Raw genomic sequence first — 19,159 nt, forward strand, 5'->3', positions numbered from 1 at the left:
ATGCTAAAGCTTAAAGGAGAATTGCGAACTGCCAAGGGACTGAAAGATGAGGTAAGGCTCCCAGCTCCTACCTACGTGAAGGTGAACCTTTGTGGAAAGGGATCTCTTGCAAGCTCCATGCCTCCAAATTCCAGGTATACCTATCATAAAATACCACGAACAGAGCAAGCCACAGACCATAGATTTAAGGTCTCAGATTTAAGCCTCACAGCTCTGGGTCCAGATCTAACAACAGAGTAACCTGGACCGTGCTGCCCACTCTCTCTGAGCCTCCTTCGCCTCTCCTTAGAAGTACACATGATGAGCGGGATTTCAGATGCTTGCTAGGTAGCTATCAGGCACTGGGTGTAAAAGCACCTAAGAGACATTTTCTATAGTTGCCAACATCTCTTTTTATCTAGTAGGATGTCGAAATGGAGTTTTCTGCTTTGTGTGGTTAAAGAGTTGGCCAAATTCTATGTATTAATTCCTTCATTGTTCCACAAAGGATGGAAAAGGTCCCTTGGGGATAAGTGTAGAGATGTCTCACATCGGCATGGGCTCCCGCCAAGAAGTAAGCTGCTCCTAACCCAAACATTTATGCTGCTTTCCTGCTGGGTTACTACTGCCATATGGGACCTGCTGCTAGTTCTGCTGGGAACAAGGGTCTGGTGTGAACTTTCTAGGCTATTTTTTTTTTTCAATTTAACGTATGTCTTTGGAACACCTTCAATGTGCCAGGCATTGTTCTAGGAGCTGGATGTTCGAAAAGCAAATGAAATAGAGATCTCTGTTCTACTGGAGCCTGCCCTCTATCAGACTAGCCCCTCAGGACATGATGGCCCAAAGTATGAAGGAATTCCTGAAGTGCCAACAAAAAGCAACTCACATTCCACAGGTAGCCAATCTCTGCCATATACCACGTGTATCCTAAAGTACCCTTGCATGTGTGCCAGCGTCACCGGATTTAACATGTCCATATTATTTGCTATGCAAGCAGAGCTATTTCTAAAATTTCTAAAATTTGAATGACTTTCCATTAATTCCCATCCAAAGTAATACAAAAACTGCAATGTTTCTATAAAATTAAACTTGATATTCTGGTCAGCAATATTCGTATTAGTGTTTGGAATTACGGTTAATAAGTGTAAACTCAATTATCACAAGTAAAATGTAAAAATTCCTGAGACAAGATAGTTTTATGGCTTTGATTTCATAAAGTATTATTACATTTATCTATTTATAGGGGCAAGGTGGAGGTCAGAAAACAACTTCCACCTCGTGGGTCTCTGATCTCCCATTCAGTTCCCCAGGTTTGGGGAGCCAGCGTCGTAACCTGCTGAGACATCTCAGCCCCAGCTTTTGGCTTCCTAAAGCACAACGCTCACCATAGATTGGTATCTGTCCAGGGGTTGTAGGACTGCGAGGGTTAAAAGTGGCTTTCCACTATTTGTAGAAGATTTGTCTTCATCCATAGAGAATTTGTCACAGACGACTACCCAAGTCACCATTTGATGCCAAAGCTAGCCTAGAAACTACAACCCCAGTTTTTTCAAAGCCGCTTTGTTCAAGTCCCCAAACCACCAGAATGCCACCATTTTGAATTTTAAATACTCTTTTCTCTCAAGTGCTGCTGAGTCATAAGCTTAAGTCTGACACAGCTCGACCTGAGAATAGACATGAATCTATTTGTCAGTCCTTTAAAACTCAGAGCCACATGCTGTCCCCCTCTTAAGACACGTGTTTGAGGAGCTCCGCTAATTAACCAAAGGCTTGCTTAACCCATGCAGAACTCACTCTCATTGAATAGCTTATTTTCCAGGCTCATGAAGGCAACTGCAGTATTGGCATTTACTATTTTACCTGTGGGTTGGTAGCTCGGCCAATGTCATGTGCTTCCGGGCAGAGTAGCCAGGTTGGAATCTTACATAAGTAAAACTGGGTATCCGAGTCCACGGCTTATGGAGATGAAACCTCTCCTAGCAACAGAGGTTTGTTATTTCAGACGTCACTAACAACTTCAGATCCATGATGAGATCAGATGGTACCCAAGAATCAGCACTACAGCTCTTGGTCTGTCTCCTACCCCAGTACTGCTGACAGAGCTGTGATTGATGAAATGTAGGAATAAATCCATACCTAATGCATACTGATACTCTAAAGGCATCTGCCTGGAAATTCATTCTACAGAAAGGACCTGGGATTATAAATAGTTCACAGCTAGTGTTTTGTACAAGATATTAGAAAATTAGACCTACTAGGACCCCAGGAACACTCGCCTTTCTGGAGTTTCTGAGCACAGCCACTTCATACAACTAAGTGCATTAAAAATAGAGGCTGGGGAGCATCTCATTGCTCTTCACGAGCCTTCGCTCCTGCTCTGATACCTCAAGACCTCCGTGATTTGCTGTTTAGGAATGAATGAACGGTTACATTTTTATTTTAGCAAATTTCATCTGACGTCTAGCAAAACACATTTGTTATTCAACTGGTTTAAGGAACTTCAAAGGAAGGTGATTTCTCCCAAGCCTCTTGTTTTATAAATGAAGACATTCCTTAGAGGCTCCAAGCTGATCCTAAATATTCAAATAACATGACGTTGAAGGCCCGCTCTGAATTCCTGGTGGTAGACAGGAAGGGGGTAACATTAGGCTTTCTACTCAGAGGGTAGTCCAACCGTAGAGAGTGGATGTTTTCACTAGCATGAGGAAGTGCATTAAACTGTTAACTTGGGGAAACTCAAGTTGAGTCTCTTTGGCTTTGTAGTATGGAGCCCTCGGTGGATGTGGCTCCATTCCAAGCAACCCTAGAACACGGTCCTCACCTTAAGACAAAATCAGCATCAAGACGAAGGTGCAGAGCATTCTCAGACCCTCCTGTAGGGCAAGCGTGGCATTGATACCTAATTCACAGATGATAGAAGTGATTTTGTAGCCAGAGCCGAGGGACCCTGAGCATCCCCGGTGAGTTTCCACACCATCCCTTGCAGCACGACCATGAGAAAGGCCTCTACAGTGCCAGAGTGAAGCAGCTGCTCCCTCCTGGGACCATACGTCTTGTTTTCAAGTTTAAAAAAAAAAAGTGTCTGCATGCCAATTTTTAAAACCACCTTCCGCACACACATTCTCTTAAGAGAGTCCCTGGTAATTGTCTTAATGGTAATCACATGCCTGGGGCAGTTGACGTCCAGTGTGATTTTTCTGAAAGTGTGGAGTGAGGGACAGGAGCTGGGAAGGGGGAGGGAGAGGTTTTGAGATAATGAAATCCTTTTAATGACAAAGCTGAGCCGTTAACCTAATTAAACTATAAAGTGATGGGGGTTGGGGGGGCTGCAGGTACTAAATGGAAATGTAGAAGTGAGTCAGCTGAGACGGAAGGCTTCTGGGAACCCTCTGGATTCCGGGTACCCTGACACTGTGGTTCCAGCTCCCACACTGTCCTCTGGCCCACCTTGGCCTTGCTCAAAGGTCTTCCAAATGGACCTGTCCGCTAACACCTGATTTACTGTGCCCATCTCAGGCCTCTAGTTCCCATGGGAGTGTGTGTTGTGTAGTTCATGTATTCCAGAAGCCGCGTCAGTGTGGTAAGGGTGGCGGGACCCTGGCTCCATGGGTGATCCGCTGACCCTCCTCCTAACCAGATGTGAGGCCTTGGAAAGGCTGCTCAGATCCATGCCCCATTGCTGTGTCCCCTCCCCTGAATTCCTCTGGAAACAGTTGCTTTAAGGCCACTGGGGTCACCAGAGAGCTGGGAGTGCTTGGTCGCTCACATCCCATGGTGCAGTCCTTGGCCACTATATCACTGGTGTAGAGTTTGAGAACTCAACTCTCATTCCCAACAATCAATATCAACTGTGAGATGTAATCATGCCCCGCATTGTCCTATAGGATGGGGCTAACATCAGCCAAAGGCCTTCTGTGTAAATGTCGTCTTTAAGAGTTTCTTCCCCTTCTCTCTTTGGCTCCCCAGCTCAACCTCACTAACCAGTTTGCTGGTTCACATGGGAGCTGGGAACCTTTCTTTCCTTCTTCTTCCTTCTTTCCTCTAAAGCATGAAGAAGAGCAGTGCAGGCACAGGAAGGAAGCGTTCAGGGGCGCCGAATGCTTCCTGCCAAATTCTTCCCACATTACCACCACCCACGCTGGAAACCGGCCTCGTGGGGGGTAGAGAGCCCACCCACTTGCCATCGCTTTGTACCCAACCCCCCTCCCCACCCAAGTCGCTTCTCTCTGCACACTTTGTTTTGATCCGAGTCACTACTCTCCATTCTGATCTAGCAACAATTAGCTAACCCTTCTAACTCTTAATCAAAGTCAGGGGATCTTACTGATCAGGCCAGGCCTTTCTCTTTTGCTCCCAATGGTAAGCCTTGTAAAGAAAAGCACTAAGTTAATAGGCGGGGGTGGGGGATGGGGGGCGGTGGTTAATGAATAAAGAGAAAGTTGTGAGGCTTCAGAATCCCTCATCAGCTCCATCGCTGATTCACTGTGGTCTTGACAAGTTCATTTGACATCTCGATATGTTTATTTCATCAGTGGCAGACCATTAATATTTATAGACAGTTCTCCGGGTGCCTGGAATCATTCTAGGCCCTGACTTCCTCTTGAAAAACAGGGGAATTGTCTGATGCACCCACAGCAGCGTGGCGAAGATTAATTAATATAAGTAAGTAATTGTCTGACTAATGCAGGGCACTCAGACACCTCACCAATGGATCCTGTGTAAACGTTACCCGAGATGAGTAATACCAGCAGAGATGCGGTGAGCGGATTCGCAGCAAATTCAGCTCCCTGTCAACTCATTAAGTGAAGGAAGCAAGTGTTTCCTCAGTCGCTCCTAACTGATGCTTTTGTTTTTTCTGGCTGCCTAGGCCGGGGAGAGAGACAGAGAAGTGAACAACCTGAACAGCAAGCTCTTGAGCCTGCAGCTCGACATCAAGAATCTCCATGACGTCTGTAAGAGACAGGGGAAGACCTTGCAAGAGAACCAGCTGTGTGTGGAGGAGGCCCTGATAAACAAGAGCCACGTAAGGCACTGGGCAGCGGCTGCCTGCCTCGCCCTTCTTGACTAACCGTAGCTTCTTTTGATGGGAACGAAAGAGAGTTCTCCTGTGGGTCACTCAGAGAACTGAATCACCAAGCAGTGAGGGAACTAATCATACCACACATGGTCTGACACAAAAGACATTATTCCTAGCTTTGGGGCTTTTTAACCTAGCTATTTCCAGCATTATCACGATATTGGATATTATCTTTCTCCTTATCTGGATTTAGCTCGTCCTGAAAATACTACATCACAGTGATATAAGGGTGGGTCTCAGGCAAACTTCCAAGTTAGCCATGGCGATGAATGCCACTGTGCCCTCTCTGAAGCATCTCTGCGTTATCAGCTGACGGGTGTTCTTAATGCCACAACTGTGCCTCGCTGCCTGGGAGCCGTTCTTCTGGAGGCTGGAATCCAGTCATTACATCAGGAAGTGCCGGAGAGTCCTCAACCGATAACAGATATGGAGAAGACCGATCAGATTACCATGTCCCTTCCCCCTCAGTCCAAGCTAACTCAAGGCTGGCCCTTTGCTCCTTCCCAGAATTCCTCCATCAGACTGAGCCCAGTGGATCAGTCATAGCAAGCTTAACCTGCTTCTCCCCCTTCCTTGTCTCCATCCCTAACATGGCTGAGTTTTCTACAACCACCTCCCACATAAGCTACTTGACCCTCAGTGCCTCGTTGTGGGGTCTGACTTCACAGCCCAAGCAAGTCAAGTGGTAACCCACACCCTATTCAAATGTGAAAAGACAGACCTTACGCCTTGTCAGTCTTTCTCAAGACTGACTTTGAATTAACACTAACCTCTAGGTCTAGACAGTGCACCAACTAAGCAATTTCCTTTCAACTTGAGGCTCTCTTTCTCTTAGCAAACTCGAAACCTGAAGCGTTTAAGCCAGTCTCTAAATGCATTGACACAAATCTGGGGAGCAGATGGAATGATTTCTGAGAATTCCTTACTGTGGCCCCTTTCTTTCTGATCGTAAACTAAGTTCCATGTAAACATAGCTACTGCTGCTCAGACCCTCGCAGAATCCCTGGGTTAGACCCCCAGCTGCTGTGTAGGTAGCCACACATTGCTGGCCTCTCCTCATTGCATCTGTTACCACGCTCCCAGGATGCTCCACTTCACGATATGAACCACACATTGTTCCCTGAAGCTGCCTGCATCCACTACCAGCCAAGCAATTCCACCTCCTCTTACTGACCATGCTCAAGAAAATCACCAAAAAAGAAAAAAAAATCAGCTGGTTTTCCTAAATCAATCTCAGGAAGACGATCATAATTTATTTCTTTCTAAATATGAACATTGTAGGATGTTTCCACCACAGCTACCATGAGTTTACTTATCGCCCCAGTCAGAGGAAGCCATGGGCTTATAAATGCGTCTGGCAGCTTAGAGGGAGAAAGGCATTAAATCACATTTTATTATTCTAATTGCCCAGAAGAAGGTCTAACAGCTTGAGACAAGCTTTAAAACAGAGGTCTTTTTCCCTAGCACTTAGTGCAAAATCTAAATTGCACGCTATGCGTACAAACACACAATTACATGGAGACCTACACCCATCTCCTCAGAGCCCCTTCAAGACCTGCTTTCCGCTGGAAATGAACTGTGCTGACAAAGAAGAAACACCAAGCTTTCTGGAATTTTGACTAATACTGATGAGGAGATGGGGAAATAGGCAGGAGGTCCTGATTCAGGACCATATTTAGGGGAGAAAAGTAAACTATTATATCAGATGTTATGTGTAACAAAAGAAATAGAAGGAGGGAGAGATGGGTGATGGAAGAGAAAGTGCACGGCCCTATAAACCAAAGAACACAGACTCCAAAACCCAGGAGCAGAGCGGAGCTTGTGGCAAAGAGAACGAGGTTCTGGGACTGGAGAGAGGACTCAGCCATCAGGAGCAGATTGCTCTTGCAGAAAACCAGAGTTGATTCCCAGCGCTGGGCAGCTCACAACCTCTTGTAATTCCAGCTCCAGGGTGCCTGGCGTCCTCTTCTGACCTCCATGTGTACTGCATTCATCGGTACAAACCCACACTCAGACACACAAACACACATAATTTAAAATAAAATCTTTTAGAGTCGAGACAGAGTAACAGTCCGTGTGACAGCCCTAACTGTCCTGGAACTAGCTCTTGCAAACCAGGCTGGCCACGAACTCACAGAGATTCTTCTGCCTCTGCCTCCTGAGTGCTGGGATTAAAGGTGTGCGCCACCACTCCTGGCATAAAATCTTTTTTTTTTAAGATAGGAAATTATTTTAAAGTAGGGTACCAAGACAGAGAACTGATGGGCACTTCACCTTTGGGTACTAGCCTGCACTTGCCTGCCCCTGAAGCTTGAGGCAGGGGGATTACCAGCCTAAATCCATCCTGGCCCATGCAGCAAAATCTAGGCTAACCTGAGTTATACAGTAAGACACAGCTCTAAAACAAGTCAGAAGCTGGAGAAATGGGTCTGTAGGTAAAATTGCCTGATACACAAGCATGCGGATGTGGACTTGGGTTTGAACCCTCCAAACTCATAGAAAGTACTCAAATAAAACACTGGAGCAGTGTATGCCTATAGCCTCAGCACGGGAGAGGTGGAGGCAGAACGACCCCCGGGCCTTGCTAGCCAGCCAATCAAATTGATTGAATAGGAAAGCTACATATTAGTGAAAGACTGTTTCTCCAAAAATAAGATGGACAGCAACTGAGGAAGATGTCTGACATCAGCTTCTAGCCTCCACACAAATGCAGGCAGACATGCGTACTCAGAAACACACACACACATACACACAAACACAAAGCTGAAACCGAATAAATATCAGAAAAAGGAGAGCCTTTTTAGCAATTTGCCCAGGTTTTACTCACTGGTGGGGGTTTGGGGAACATACCCATGGGCCGGAACTCATATCATTGAACTAATCTTAGAGATGGATGGAGGGCACCATTTTTAGTATAAATAGATATAAAGAAAATAGTATGCTTTCAAGTAAAGGTAATTAGTTGACTATCTGAAGATTAGTAGAAGCCTGGTGAGCATTATCACACTATCATTTTGAACCACTGGTAATGAAAGCAATTTTAATGAATTTGCTAAATGCAATGGAAGGTTCTGAATTGGATGAGAGAACAGAAAATAAAAATTAATGGAAAATATACAAAATTCAAAAACTGTATCTAGTTTCATTCCTGATCATCTACCAGAGTTAATTTCTTAGTCGGGTTGCATAAGAAGGTAACATTGGGACAATATAAAGGAGGATGCATGAGAAATTTGTCCTATTTTTGGCATTTGTCTAGGAATAGAGAATCATTGCAAAATAGCTTTTTAAAATGGGCCCCTATGTAAGCAGAGGTCCGGTGAGAAAAATGTCTAAACCACAAACATTCATTTTAATAAAATGCCCGTCGCTGAATATGCAGCTCTGTACTCAACAAAAGTGCCCATAATTTATAGATTACATAGACAGTAACGTGCAAGCCTCTCTAGTGATAAAGAAGGTTAACTTGGAGGTCCGAGGAAGTATCTCACGCCACACCTCAAAGACGGGAAAGGAAGCTCATGGCAATGACTGGGGGGAAAGACAGCGGAATCCTAAGTTCTTAAATGAATAAAGAAAACTATCAGGGGCACAGTTATCAGAACAGTGCCGACCTGTGAGGCAGAACGCACAAGCCTGAAGAAGGAAGAAATGGTTAAAGTATTTTGAAAAGCCAGCTTTAGGCAAATCAGCAGGGCCTGATGACATTCTTCTAAGAGTGCTTAAAGAATTGGCAGGTGTTATTACATAGCTGCTAGTGATTATTTTTGAGAACTCAAGAGGATAAAGCAGTCCCCGTAGACTGAAAAAGGGTAAATGAAGTGCTCATCTTCTTAAAAAGAGAGAGAGGACAATCCTGGTAATTATAGACCTGTCAGCCTCACTTCAGTATCAGGGAAAATATAGAACTTAACATCAATCAATTAGCATGAGCTTCAAAGGCACAAAGTATTGGGTGGGAACCAATGTGACTTTTCGAAAAAAACGAATCATGCCAGGCCAATTAATTTTCCTTCCGCGATCAAGTGGCCTCGTAGGCAAGGAAGGAGCAATAGTTACCGTCTCTTTGACTTTCGCTTCCAGTGGGGCTGAAAGGTTGGTGAAATATGGGAACAGCTTCCTATGGGCAACAGACATCTCCAGCTTTTCACGTGGCTAAGACCAGGGCAGAAATCTAGCTGAGAAACCAGGTAGACCAGATGGTTTCCAGAGTCACATCCAACCCTGGACAGTTATCTAGAGAGCTAGTATTACTTCTTTAAAGGCACTTCCAACTTGCTTGGGTTTTTTTTTTTCTTTTCTTTCCAGATTCCAAATTAAAACTCAAGGAAGAATATAATGTCTATATATTCATTAGAAAAAAAAAAAACTTTTGAAAAGAAGATGGGGACTGGGGAGGTGGCTCAGTGCAAGCGTGAGGATCTGGATGAAGCTCCCCAGCAGCTGTGCTAGTGCTGGCTGTGGTGACGCACATCTGTAAATCTAGCACTGGAGCTTAGGAGGAAATGGCAAATTCCTGGAGCAGCTCAGAGCTGGCCTAGTCGAACTGGCAAGCTCCGGATTCAGTAAGAGACCCTGTCTCAAATATTAAGGAGAAAAGTAATTGAGGAAAGACACCTGATTTCAACCTCTGGCCCCACATGTATTCACACCTACACACACACACACACACACACACATACACACGATAGAAAGTGTAAAGGTGGCTGTCTGAATCTGTCCTTTGTCACACATATAAGTAACCTGTGAATTTAACCTATCATTCATTTTAACCTATTACTATTGCTTCATATTTATCAAGAGTTAAGAAAACAAACTTTTAAATATATAAGAACAAATAAGCAGAAATTTAATAGGTCTGAACTAATTTTAGACATTTCTCCTCATCTATAAAATTTGGTGTCTCCAAACCCATAGGCACCTCTAATATGCAAAAGTCTAAAATTCCCATCCCATAAAATTCCAGCTTCTCTGTGGGCTTAAGCGGTTCTTGAGTCTTCCTAACCGGTGGCATTAGTCCAGGTGCTGTATTTGTTACACAAGGCAAGAGTTCAAAACACCCCACCATCTGGCTGTTCTATCGTGTTACCTCCAACTAACGTCAAATCCAGAAGGATTCCGCATGAGCTGTGAGGAAGAGAAACGACTTGCAGTTCATTAGTATGGCTGCCAGGATGGAGGGATTCGTGCGCAGCACTCAGGAAACGACATCTCATACCCACAGGAAGCCTTCAAAGCCAGTGAGCAAGTCTGAACTCTCTGTCATCCCCAGGTGCTAGGAGGAAAAGACAATTTGCTGCTTTCAAACGACGAGGGCTTTTCTCGTCCTTTTGGACAATGGAGAGAAGAGTGGAGACATAAGGGAGATGCAAGGAAAGAATAAACCCAAGGAGACAGCGGCAGAGTTTCCAGTGGAGCCTCCGTGTCCAGCAGTACAGGGGCAGATCCAATCCTGTTCTACTAGATCCTAGGTCTTAACCTTCAGCAATCAGTTTGCTTGCAAAAAAAAAAAAAAAAAAAGTCAAGAGAAAAAAATGACTTGAGCTCAGATGATCGGGGACTTGGGGTATTCTCTTCATTGAAGCGAGTCCCTCAAAATCAGCTCTAACTCAAAATGTTCACGCCACACTTTAGCTCTGCCCACATTATTTAGCTGCAAGAAGTTTTTTTTTCTTCCCTATGTAGCTCCCAATAGCCCCTCTATCTGTATAGACAAGAGGATTTGAGCTCTTGGATACTTCCCTGTAGAGACATTTGTGTGCCTGTGTAGGGTATATGTAGATGGAGATACAGACAGAGAGACAGAAAGAGAAGAGAGAGTGTGTGTGTTACACACATCCACACGCATGCCCAACTCCCTCTTCTCCGAACCTCATTAGCAAGTGAGTTGTGAGAACCACAACATTAGCTTGGGGAGACTAAACGCACCTAACAGGATTCTATATAAACATAGACAATCACAACTACATTCTGTAAATACAGATTTCGTCCCCTTCCTAGGAGCAGCATTCATGAGTTACTGGATCCAAACATTAAACTTGTCTTTGCTGAATATTTCTTTTGCCTGGTGACAACCGTGGTTCATTTCTTGTCCATCTTCTGAATTCCAAGGCATGGGGAGCGAGGTCAGGTTCAAAGGGGGCTGGGAAAGAGGAGCCCCGATTGGGCTGACACCATCAGGATTTATCTTTGTGGTCCTGAGCTGGCTGTCTCTGTCTCATCCTTGCCACCACCACCCTTCTCACCTACGATTTCTTTCCCTAGGATCTCAACCAAACTTCATTAAAATTCCATCTCTCCAGTGACTCAGGCTGTTAAAATCACTCTGTCTGGACGGCCATGATTCCCCCACAGCCTAACATCTAACTCAGCGGTGAATTCTGAAGGCTCTATTTTCAAAATAGACCTAGGATCCAACCATTTCTCCTAACTTCCACTACTACGACATTGCTCCAGACCACTCTCTCCTTGCCGGATTCTTCCATAGCCGCCTCCTGTGCGTTTTCTCTGCTCCTGGTTTGGCTTTCTTACAGCTGACTTTCGGTAGACCATGCCATGTGTCCTTTGTAAACGCTATGAAAGATATGTATGTGTGTGTATGTAGAATGCACATGTGCAGATTTCTGTGCATATAGAGGCCACACTGGATGCCTTCCACTATCCCAGTGTCTCTTTTGAGACGGGGTCTCTCACTGAATCCAAAGATCACCGATTGGCTGGCTAACAAGCTTGGGCAGTCTGTCTATCCACCTGTCTCTACTCTCCCCACATAACCAGCGCTATTGCTACAGCCTCCAAAGACAATGCTTGGCTTTTACATGGCTTCTGGGGATTTGACCTCCGACCTTGATGCTTGTACAGCAGGTACTTTACTAACAGAGCCATGTCCACAGCCCGCTCTCATAATTCTACAAATAGAGCGCAATTAAGAAATCGTATACGGGGCCGGGCAGTGGTGGCGCACGCCTTTAATCCCAGCACTCGGGAGGCAGAGGCAGGCGGATCTCTGTGAGTTCGAGACCAGCCTGGTCTACAAGAGCTAGTTCCAGGACAGGCTCCACAACCACAGAGAAACCCTGTCTCGAAAAACCAAAAAAAAAAAAAAAAAAGAAATCGTATATTTATCAACAGCAAGACTTTTATCGTTTACAAATTATTAAACCTCAATGAAACTATAGAAACATTATTTGTAATGCCTTGAGTCCCAGAGACTAAACAACAGTATAGCCATCGTTGTTGCTCTTGGTAGTCTCCCAGAACCTGAAGGTAAAACTCGATTGCTGAGCACACCACAGTGGTAATAGGGAAAGTTAGTAAGGGCTGTCACCTCTTCTCCCTCCTTTGAGTCAGTCTTCCTCCCTATAAAGTCCCAGACAGACCTGGAAATCATGATGGAGACCAGGCCAGGCTTTGGAATGACACCAAAGAAACGCAGCCCATTGCCCTGTGACGCTAGACTTGGACCAGGACTGAATTGTCAACCGAGGCTGCCCGATCTGCATGGCAGAAGGGTGAATGGAAACTCTTAAGGCCCCATATTCCAACTGCAACTGGCCTGACTGCCCCCCTTCACAGGGCACAGAAATTCACACGGTGCAAGCTACACAGAAAGAAACGTACCTGAGCCTAGGAAGGCAGCACACCGTTGCTCTAGGCTAGGCTGCAGGTAATACTCTACTCCCCCCACCCCGTGCCCATCAGCCCTCATCCAGTGTCCTCCGTAAGCAAAGACATCTTTAAGATCCTAGTGCTGAGCACACCACACACTCTGAACACAGGACTTGGAGGGACTGAGCTGGAACTGACCTGGAAGCCTTCTGAAGGCTGACTGGCACGGCGTTGGAAGGTGCTGTGTGAGGTGCCCGGGAAAAAAAGCAATCTGTGGTCCTACAAAGCTGGAAAACCGACAAACTACAGCAAATCACCGGCCCAGTGAGATACCTCCAACGGAGCAAGAGTGCCACTTCCGTCTTGTGGGTAACCAAGAGCTGTCTATTGGAACTTAAGGCTCACTTTATAGGAGGGAATTTCACATCTCCTCCCGCAAACTTAGCTCTGTTACCTGGATATTCTTAATACTTAAGTCACTTCAGGAACCATTGATCAAAACTTTACTTCCTCCCAGCCCAAGCTTGTCTTCTTTCCACGTGTATGAAACAAGTGAGCACAGCGTTAACCATATCTCTATAGATCCTTTACATGAATGATTACTTTTCTTCTGGCCTACATGAATAATAGCTCTGGATTGGGGATGCAGGGCAGTGAGATGGCTCAGTGGGCAAAGGGACTTGCCACCATTCTTGATGGCCTGAGTTGGTGGAAGGAGAAAACCAATTCCCAAAAGTTGCCTTCTGACCTCCGCTCGTCGCCCACAGTAGATTGCATACCCACCCACCCATACAAATAAATAAATAAATGTCATTTTAACTCTTTTCCAAGAAGGGTCATTTCTTCTTTTGATTCCTTCTCGCAGAACAGGAATATGAAGTGATACAGTGCTCGGAGGCATGAAAAGAAATATTTAGACATTATTTCTCTGTGGATGAAAGCATCAGAGGGTGGAGAGCTGGGTGTGGATGGTTGAACAAACGCGAAAAGGCCAAAGAGTAACTACACACTCTGTGGCCTCTAACCGTGTTCTCTACATCCTGCCTGTGCTATAGAAGAAGAAGCAAGCCCAGACGCTGGTCTTCAAGGAGACGCACGTGGACTTCGGGGCCAATAAGCAGTGTCACCTGAGGCAGCTGCAGCAGCTGAAGAAGAAACTGCTGGCCCTGCAGCAGGAGCTGGAGTTCCGCACCCAGGAGCTGCAGACCTCCTATTGCTCGCTGCTGCAGTACCAGTCGATCCTGGAGAAGCAGACCTCCGACCTGGTTCTTCTTCACCATCACTGCAAGCTCAAGGAAGACGAGGTATCTTGAGCTTGACCTTTGGCCTGTCCCAGGCGCCCGTGCACCTCCAGCACTCCCTCCCCAACGGCAGGCAAGCACCACGTTTCAAAGGGAGGGCCTTGCACCACCTGGAGCAAACCTAGGAGCCCCCCCCCCATCCTTAGTGCATGACCCATCTGAAGGTTGGCAGAGGGAAACTAAATGAACTCGCAGGACTAGGTATTAATGCGTGCGGAGGGTGGGGCTCCTGCACACACGCGTGTGGTGTATCTATGCGTGAGAGGCCATCTCCTCCATATTGTTAGGGTTGTTGAAGTACAAAAGACTCCAGATCTCTCAGAGTTAAAAAAGAAAAAATAAGTAAAATATCCATTAAGTCGAGTGTTTTTAGGAAAGTTGGCTTTGGGAGCTGTATAAATCCCTGGCACCGCCCAAATGGTAAGACGTCCAGCGAGTGGGTCACTAAGGGCCATATTGTTTCTCCAGGCTAGAGTTTTAGAGCTACAGACTTAGCGTAAGTGCATTCTCCACATTCACTTATATTGGTGCTCCAGAGCAATATTTTTTTAAAGCAACGACCATCATCCCAGTGAAATCCCAAGTACATTCCAAAGACCCACAGGACTCTGCTCGGCTTGGCAATAGGGGCGTAGACAGTCTTAGCACTGTGGCTCTGAAGTAATGGGGCAGGCAGACTCACAGGCGTGCCTGCCCCTGATGGTTTCTTCTTTCAGACTTAACGAAAATTCCAAGGAGTATTTTAGATAGTGTTTTTTCTTAAAGACTAACTCCAGGGGCTTGAAAGAGGGCCGTACAGAGAGCATAGAAAATTCTTTAAAGGACATAGTATGACTTAGAAAGAGTTTGCGAAAATGGATGCTCAGAGAGGAAGAAAGAAAGGTTATCCCGCAAAATGTCATTTGGGGGAAGTCTGCAAGCTTCCACTGTGGTTTAACAAAGCTCTAAGTGTTCCAACTGGCTGTTCACTGCACCCTACACCAGAGCCCAACCTGGATAAAGCACCCCCGAATTAGCTGGGATGCTACTTAGCAGCAAGGACCAGAAAGAGCTGTTAGCGACAGTCAGAGGCAGGTGGCTTGTTGCTGTCATGACAACTGCATGTGCCATCAGGATCCTAAAGTCTGACTTTTAGCTTTCTCCTTCCATCCACTTAAGATGTCCATTCCCCGGGTCCCCTGAAGTGGCTGCCAGAACTCCGGCAATCACACTCTTATTCCAAATAACCCAGGCGAAAGGGAAGATGGGAAGAAAGGATGTTTTCCTTTTAAGGACACTTGCCAGAAGTTACACACACACACACACACACACACAGAGAGAGAGAGAGAGAGAGAGAGAGAGAGAGAGAGAGAGAGAGAGAGAGAGAGACTAATGCTAGTTCCTAAGAAGCCAAGAAATGTGGCGTTTGGGAGACATATTGCTGCCCCCCAGTCAAAATCAAATTAACATTTAGCTATTAAGGAGGAGACTAGGGACAGCATTTGGCAAGCAGAGGTCAGAGACCGCAATCTGGAAAAACTCAATGTTTTCTAAACATTCTGTTTACCTCCCTTGACGTCTTTAACACAGAAGCATCACACCCTTGTCTAAGGCTGTGTTCTGCCAGCAGCACACCCTGAGATGAGCCTATGAGCACTGTCATGTACTGAATCCAGGAAGTGATTCCCAGAAGCATGGGAGGTTTGGTCAAATGAAGTCGATGACTTGCTCTAAGCAACCAGGGTTCAACCCCTGGGGAGCTTTGGAAGACATTGTGGAACAGTCCTCAGAGTGGACCCCCAACCCATACCACTGGCATTCACTCCTGGGGGTATTCACTCATCAACAGGTCTCCCCTAACTTTCCTCTGGCTGAAGGAGCAAGCAGTCAAAAGTGCTTGGCGCTGGAAAGGGCTGTGTGCAAAGAAATAGCAAATGCTCAGAATTCGCTGTCTGCAGGGGTCCTCAAACCAATTTACATGGGTACCAACAGAGCTGGCCCCATACACATGCTACATATAGACACGTGTGTATGTGCATGCGCACACATACACGTGTTTAAAAATAGGAAATGCTATAGGAATGTGAGTAGAGCCAGCCCTTTCTGCTATAACACATGAATATCAAATGCCCCTCTCTCCCTAACAGACACCGTCAACTAAATAATCCTTTCCTAAGAGGAATCTCAGATGAGGCAGTTTAACCGGCTTAATTAATGGGCCAATTTCTGTCAAGAGTTGGACAGTTTGAAACACATGAAGCCTTCCATGGCGAATCTCCTGCAGACTCCTCGAAACACACATAACTCAACATGCAGCTCAGCACACTCAGCTGTAGACAGTAACTTGCTAATTTCAAATCAGGTCTCCTCAAGATTGTGAGAGAGGTGAGGCTGTGTCTCCCATGTGGAGAGCTTGTCCTCACTCAGTGGGACGCTCGTGAGCATCCTAGAGATAGCCATCAGATGACAGATTAGAAAAGTCATCCACATAAGGACCATGCAGATCTCAGAGGAACTTCGGATCATGGCCCCTCACTATCTCTTGGGAACTTGCCGACGCGAAACCATGTGCGTGTGGGACTCTATGATTTCCAAGCCCAGGCAAGGAAGGACGTGGGCATTCCAAGTCCTTTCCAGAAAGGGAATGGCTCAAACTTATTCCTGTTAATCAGCAGGTGTTTATTCCGTCACTACCAAATGTTAGAGAGAACAGAAGACACACTCGCTGCCTTTAAGAACTTAGTTCTAAGCAGATGAGCCTATTTAGTGCTCCAGCCGCTAACAACCTGATACTAAATGATGGGGCGCTTAGACCTGTGTTGTACTCACACTGTTCACTGGGGCTTCTAGTTTAAAGGCGCTTGCTCTGGATCTCACGGTCCTAGCCTTCCCTTCCTGGTTGGTCTCTTGCATGGGTTCAGCGCGGTTCCCCTCCCACACTTACAGGTCATTCTCTACGAGGAGGAAATGGGGAACCATAAGAACACTGGAGAGAAGCTCCATCTGGCGCAAGAGCAGCTCGCCTTGGCGGGGGACAAGATTATCTCCCTAGAACGGAGCCTAAACCTCTACAGGGACAAGTACCAGACCTCCCTGAGCAACATCGAGCTGCTGGAATGTCAAGTGAAGATGCTGGAGGGGGAACTCAGCGGAATCATGGGCCAGGTAGGGACCACATGCCTCAGCCGGCAGCTGCAGCCCATCCAGACACATTTCCCACGGTGCCCTCCACCGGTCCTAGCCTCTTCCACCAAAAACGTCCCTCCAAATGAGTTCCTGCCCCTGAGTTTTGTAGCACTCGGTCTTAATAATTGTCAGCTTTTATATTTTCTTTCAGATTACTCCTGGTCAGGAATTGGGAGGCAGGACTCAATTGATAGAGCTTGCCTAGTATACACCTTTATAAGACCAGAGAGAGAGAGAAGGAGAGGGAGAGAGAGTTATTATTAAGAGGACTGCTACATCAAAGAATATGCTAATTTTGAGTGATTGTCATGTAAACCAAAATAGACCAGGCTGGCCTCGAACTCAGAGATTTCCCTGCCTCTGCCTCCCCAGTGCTGGGATTAAAGGCGTGTGCCACCACGGCCAGGCAAAGGAAGACTTATAGAGTATGTATTTGATCCTCCTAAATTATGTTAAACTGAAAGGCAGAGCAAGGCTATTTCCCTTACTACAATCCTCACTTCCTCTAAGTCAGTGGGTTCTCCAGGAAAAGGCCTCAGAGAGATTTGCATCCAAGTATTTGTGGACAGAGATCTTGGCATTAGCGCCTGCAGAAGAAAGAGAGTAAAGAGAAAAGATGAACTGCCATGCAGTCTCCCAAAGGCCTTCCCTACTCCAGAGGGAGCTGCAGAGTGTCATGGAACCTCCAGAGCTTGAGTTGAGGGACAGGGCTATGGCCTTGCGTCCTGCGTTATCAGCTACTGAGCCCAAGCTGCCCCTCTGGGTCTTGGGCAAAGCAGTTCTCTTTAAGACAGGCAAGGCCCTTCCGTGGCTTGCCGCTGACAGCAGCCCTTGAGAAAGCTGAACGGGAAGCCCTAGGAAAGGTTCACTACCAAAAGGGATCTGGCTGCCACCAAATTTGTAGTTTAATCCTTTCTTTAAAAAATAAATAACGGTGTTGTTATTTTGTATTGATTTATGGGCGCTTCTTAATATATATGATAATAATTCTTTGCTACGCTACAAGAAGTCCCCAGCCATTTCACTTAACTTCACGAATGTCATTTTTGTCATGTGGGAACTTTAATGTTTGTGGAGTTGAACCTCCAGCCTCTGTAGATTCCAGGCTTTATGTCTTGCTTAGGAAGGCCTTCTCAACTCCTAAGGTCATAAAAGTTTATCTTTTCTATCCTTAGCCGTTTTATAAGTTTTCACTTTTGTGTCTTCAGTCTTCGGTCCGTACGTGCACAGGAAATGAAACGTGGCTCTAGTTCTACACGTTTTCATGTGAATCTCCAGTGGTCCCCGACCGTTCGCTGAGCAGGGCAACCCTCCCCTACTGATCCAAGACTCTCACTTTTGGCTTGCTTTCCTTCCACCAACGGCAGAGCCCCTCAGTGACTCGGACAGCCTGTCTAACAGCAGCTTGTAGGCCCTCCTTCTTCACTGTTTCTATATTTCAAGCTCTCATAACTGCTCTTAGACATCTCATCTTGAAGAAATTCACACGTATGTTGCCTAAGGCTCATACTATGTATTGCTGTGGGGAATTAGCAAGCCCTGTGAGCATGACATGTTAGGATATCACTCATTTTCACTAAGGACTCACACTTGCCTTCACAGGCCTCGCTTATTTTTGCTGAGTTTATCCCTAGCTATATTACAGTGGTTCCTGGTTGTATGAGCAGGAGTTCTTTCTGTCTTGAGACCTGGTCTCACTATGCAGTCCTAGCTAGCCTGGAACTTTCTATGTACAACAGAATGGCCTTGAACTCACGGAGATTCTCCTGCCTCTGCCTCCTAAGTGCTGACTGAATATGTATGCTATGTCCAGCCTGGAGAGAAGCTTTTATATATTTAATCTTCAGGATTGTCGGGGCCAAAGAAGGGGGTCAGCCATTAAGAGCACTGGCTGCTCTTCCGGAGGACCCGGATTCAACTCCCCCCACTCACATGGCAGCTTGCAACTGTCCGTAACTCGGGTTACAGGGAATCTGATGCCTTCTGTCTTCACCAGGCACTGCGCCCAGTGTTACACAAACACACA

General features: G+C 46.0%; 1 protein-coding gene across 1 annotated transcript in view; it reads left to right on the forward strand.

Moving 5' to 3' along the window:
• Pmfbp1 (polyamine modulated factor 1 binding protein 1) overlaps nucleotides 1-19,159 on the forward strand; it is a 42,518-nt gene continuing 23,359 nt past the window's right edge. The window contains exons 1-4 of the mRNA XM_057753910.1: nucleotides 1-51; nucleotides 4,850-5,005; nucleotides 13,723-13,971; nucleotides 16,894-17,112. Of these exons, the coding sequence (XP_057609893.1) occupies nucleotides 1-51; nucleotides 4,850-5,005; nucleotides 13,723-13,971; nucleotides 16,894-17,112 (675 nt within the window). The remainder of the gene's footprint in view (nucleotides 52-4,849; nucleotides 5,006-13,722; nucleotides 13,972-16,893; nucleotides 17,113-19,159) is intronic.

This window comes from Chionomys nivalis, chromosome 21 (assembly GCF_950005125.1).
Source record: "Chionomys nivalis chromosome 21, mChiNiv1.1, whole genome shotgun sequence".
Taxonomy (NCBI): domain Eukaryota; kingdom Metazoa; phylum Chordata; class Mammalia; order Rodentia; family Cricetidae; genus Chionomys; species Chionomys nivalis.